The sequence below is a fragment of the Olea europaea genome, unplaced genomic scaffold, assembly GCF_002742605.1.
Source record: "Olea europaea var. sylvestris unplaced genomic scaffold, O_europaea_v1 scaffold2025, whole genome shotgun sequence".
NCBI classification, from domain to species: Eukaryota; Viridiplantae; Streptophyta; class Magnoliopsida; order Lamiales; family Oleaceae; genus Olea; species Olea europaea.
Window position 1 is genome coordinate 74,236 of NW_019238145.1, and position 3,632 is coordinate 77,867.

Sequence of the window (3,632 nt, forward strand, 5' to 3'; positions counted from 1 at the left end):
TAAGATAGGTATATGATGACATAATATATTTTTCTATGTAATTATGATCTGTAACTGCCCTCTTTTGTTAAAGATGGAGGTATTGTTGTTCTGTCCCTTGGGATTTATGACCAATTAATACCTTAATTGTAACTATATCTTCCCCTTCTATCGTTGCATGTGCAATAGGTTAAAACCAAGCTCAAGGGTCATCAGAAGCGAATATCAGGGCTTGCATTTTCGCAGAGTCTGAATGTATTGGTATCATCTGGAGCTGATGCTCAGGCAAGTCCTGTTTGGTTATCTACAATATGTGTTCCTCTTACCTAGTTTTCTCATAAGGCATGGTGTTGATTTGGCAACTATTTGCCGAAATTTTTGCACTAATATGGTTGGTCCAATTATGATTGCAGCTCTGTGTCTGGAATATTGACGGGTGGGAGAAGAAGAAATCACGGCCTATACAAGCGCCTCCTGCTCTCCAATCTCCTCTGATTGGAGAAACTAGAGTTCAGTTCCATAATAATCAATCTCATCTGCTGGTCGTTCATGAAAGCCAAATTGCAGTTTATGATACACAACTTGAATGTTTGCGTTCGGTGAGTGCTTAACTCAGCTCTGTTCTTGTTTTGCTGTGAACACACATTATCAACTACGTCTGATTATCAATTCACTGGAATTTTTCGCTTTTGAAAACTGCATCATTTTATCTACATACTTCAGTTTGTCATTACAAAGTTTTTAAATCAACTATCTCTTTAGTGCGTAAAAAATAGTGTGATTATTTTCATTGTTATTTTTGGTTTCTAGAATCTGCGAAACGAGATTTTAGTAATCAAAGGTCTATATTCACAGTTAATGGAAGGATAAGATATCCTGTATCCACTAAACTAAAAATCAATAAAATGCATTTCTTTCCATTTGAGAACAATTTTGTGAAAAGGCGCACCCTTTAACCCTCTAGATGTTGAGGTGTGTAACAATTCCAAAAATTTTGCCTTCTTCCAGAACCTAAAATTAACTCCCCTTCTAAAGTCTTCATTTCACCCGTATTACCAAAATAATTCCTGTTACTACTGCTTTCCTCAAGACAACACCCATTTTTCCCAAACCGAAACTGATTAGTTTTTCGACGACTTAACCATTTCATTTTCCAGTGAAAAAACAGACCAAATCTGTTTCCTGTATTAATCTGCGTAGTTAGCCCTTGCAACTTCACATTGATCAATACATTCCAAATCCCGTTTACTTGTTATGGATCATGAACGACAGATATAAAGGATTTGGATGTATTGCTTGAAGCCTTGAACCAAGTCTCAGGTTTGATCTTTCTATGGAAAATCAGTCAGTCATGTTATAACGCTATATAGATTATTTATAAATAAAAATAAAGGGTATAAAGATTGGGTAACAGGGAAAATTAACCAAAGATTGGAAATATGGCTTTTGGTACAGTAGTACCCATGAGTACGATGTCCTGGATTTTTTTTTTATCTTACAAAGAGTCTTGAAGTAGTAAATGATTCCAAGTATAGCTAACAAGGGCGGCAAGTTCGAAATTTTCTGTCATGAAGGTTCTGAAAAGCAGAAAGTTCCAACTCATGTTTCGGTGGTCAGAAAGAAAACCGACAGAATTAATAGGAAAATTTCTGAATGAAGATTTATTTGACTTGAAAATTGTTGACAAATAAGAATCATTCCCCCTCTAAAAGTCTTCCCGGAACTGGATCTTATCCTCCATTCCCACATCATGTGATGTTACGGACCATGAATGGATATTTCACAAATTAGGATTCCATATTGCCACAAGCAAATTTCATTACTGCTTGTGTTCTTGGGTCATGATCATAGAATACTATTTATAGATTATCATCTTCATCGAGGTTCTTTGTTAGTTTGTTCAAGACATGTACNAACTCAATTAATTCACAGTAGCCCAAAAACATAGGCGGTCCAAGAATGGAGATCACAAATCGTATCGCCAATTGTAGCTGTGAAATTGGCAGAATCAACCTACCAAAAAAAAAAATAAAAAAATTGGTAGCTCTAGTCCCTGATTACAACAATGCCACGGGAGAAACCCACTTCCATAGCCGCCTAAACACCACGAAATTACCACTGAATCACCTACTAATGCCACTGGTAGAACTAACGCAACCTACAACTATCAGCGATGCAAACGCATAGAAAACGAACCACGGGCAACGAAGACATTGTTGAACCTCCACAAGGAACCCACGTCCGCTTCTGTGCTGTCACTTAACCCCGAGGACGACACCAGACTCGGCAGAGAAGATGACCCAAATCTGACGCCCTGATACCATGTTGAAAAACAGGTTCTTTTTTGGTATTAAACGAGAGAATTATATTTTTCATATTCCCTCTCTTCTATTTCTCAATATATATACTAAAGCTAATGTCACAATTTATGGAAACTCAATACAGTACGGAAACACAACATCTCATGCCTAATATACATGATTTCTCACTAATTTACTTCATTAACAGTAATTATATCCAGAAATATGAAAATTACTTCCATTCTACTTTGGGACAGCATTTGACTTTAATAGAACACATTATTTTCAGTCTCTGCTTGTCTTGGTTACTGACGTCGAGTCCAATTTCCTAATGTGTTGGCATCTGTCCATAAATGTTTTATGTCATAGTAGTTTTTCTTGCCTCTTACCTCTTATAGGCCATTATATTTGATCTTACAATGTGTAATGTACTGAAGGTTGTACGGTTGATCTTCACAAATTCTGGACTAGCTCTACTAGCTCTGGCTTCCAATGCCGTTCATAAGCTCTGGAAGTGGCAGCGCAATGAACGTAATCCATCTGGAAAGGTTGGGATCTGAGTGTCTATTTTAGATTGATTCATGAATTCATTATTTCTTCAGTTCTTTTAATCTAAATTCTTCATATTTTACTTTGCAGTCTTCTGCATCCAGTGTGCCCCAGTTGTGGCAGCCTACTAGTGGGGGTCTCATGTCTAATGACTTGAGTGATTCTAAACCAGCTGAAGACTCAGTTGCTTGTATTGCCTTATCTAAAAATGATTCTTATGTCATGTCTGCTTCTGGTGGGAAGGTCTCCTTGTTCAACATGATGACCTTTAAGGTTTATTAGCATCTTTGCTCGAGACTGTTGAAAAATTTTCTTCACTATGATCCCTTGATGGCTTTGCAACATGTGGGTGCATGCTGTTTAAGATAACTAAATGGAATACATATGTTCTGATTAGGTCATGACGACTTTCATGCCACCTCCACCTGCTGCCACCTACCTTGCATTCCATCCTCAGGATAACAATATTATCGCTATTGGAATGGAGGACTCAACTATACAAATATACAACGTGAGGGTTGATGAGGTAAACGTCCTTTGTCTTTGTTCAAGACTAGGTTTTATTGGTACTGACAATATCTAGCTGCAATTTGGATTCTCAGTGAAGGAATCTTGTGTTTTCAAAACCAAGAGAACTATCTCTTATTTTTAATGTGAGCCTCAGTTGCATATAAATCCATACTCGGGAGGATTTTACTTCTGATTTCATTGGTTACATCTTACTGTAGGAACACTTTCTGGCTGTAACGTAAGAAACTGAAGGCACTGCTCTAGTCTATGTTTAGCCAAGAAGCTGGGCTGCAT

General features: G+C 37.3%; 1 protein-coding gene across 2 annotated transcripts; it reads left to right on the forward strand.

Moving 5' to 3' along the window:
• Nucleotides 1–2,683: 2,683 nt before the first annotated feature.
• Nucleotides 2,684–3,624, forward strand: LOC111379701 (protein TPR2-like). 2 transcript variants are annotated; one of them, XM_023003130.1, is made up of 5 exons: nt 2,684–2,827; nt 2,919–3,101; nt 3,226–3,354; nt 3,431–3,481; nt 3,557–3,624. In XM_023003130.1, the coding sequence occupies exons 1-4, from the start codon at nt 2,699–2,701 to the stop codon at nt 3,431–3,433; spliced, it is 444 nt and encodes a 147-aa protein (XP_022858898.1). In that variant the 5' UTR covers nt 2,684–2,698; the 3' UTR covers nt 3,434–3,481; nt 3,557–3,624. The 2 variants fall into 2 exon arrangements, with proteins under 2 accessions (XP_022858898.1, XP_022858897.1); XM_023003129.1 differs by lacking the exon at nt 3,431–3,481 and having other exon boundaries at nt 3,557–3,603.
• The last annotated feature ends 8 nt before the right edge of the window (nt 3,625–3,632 follow it).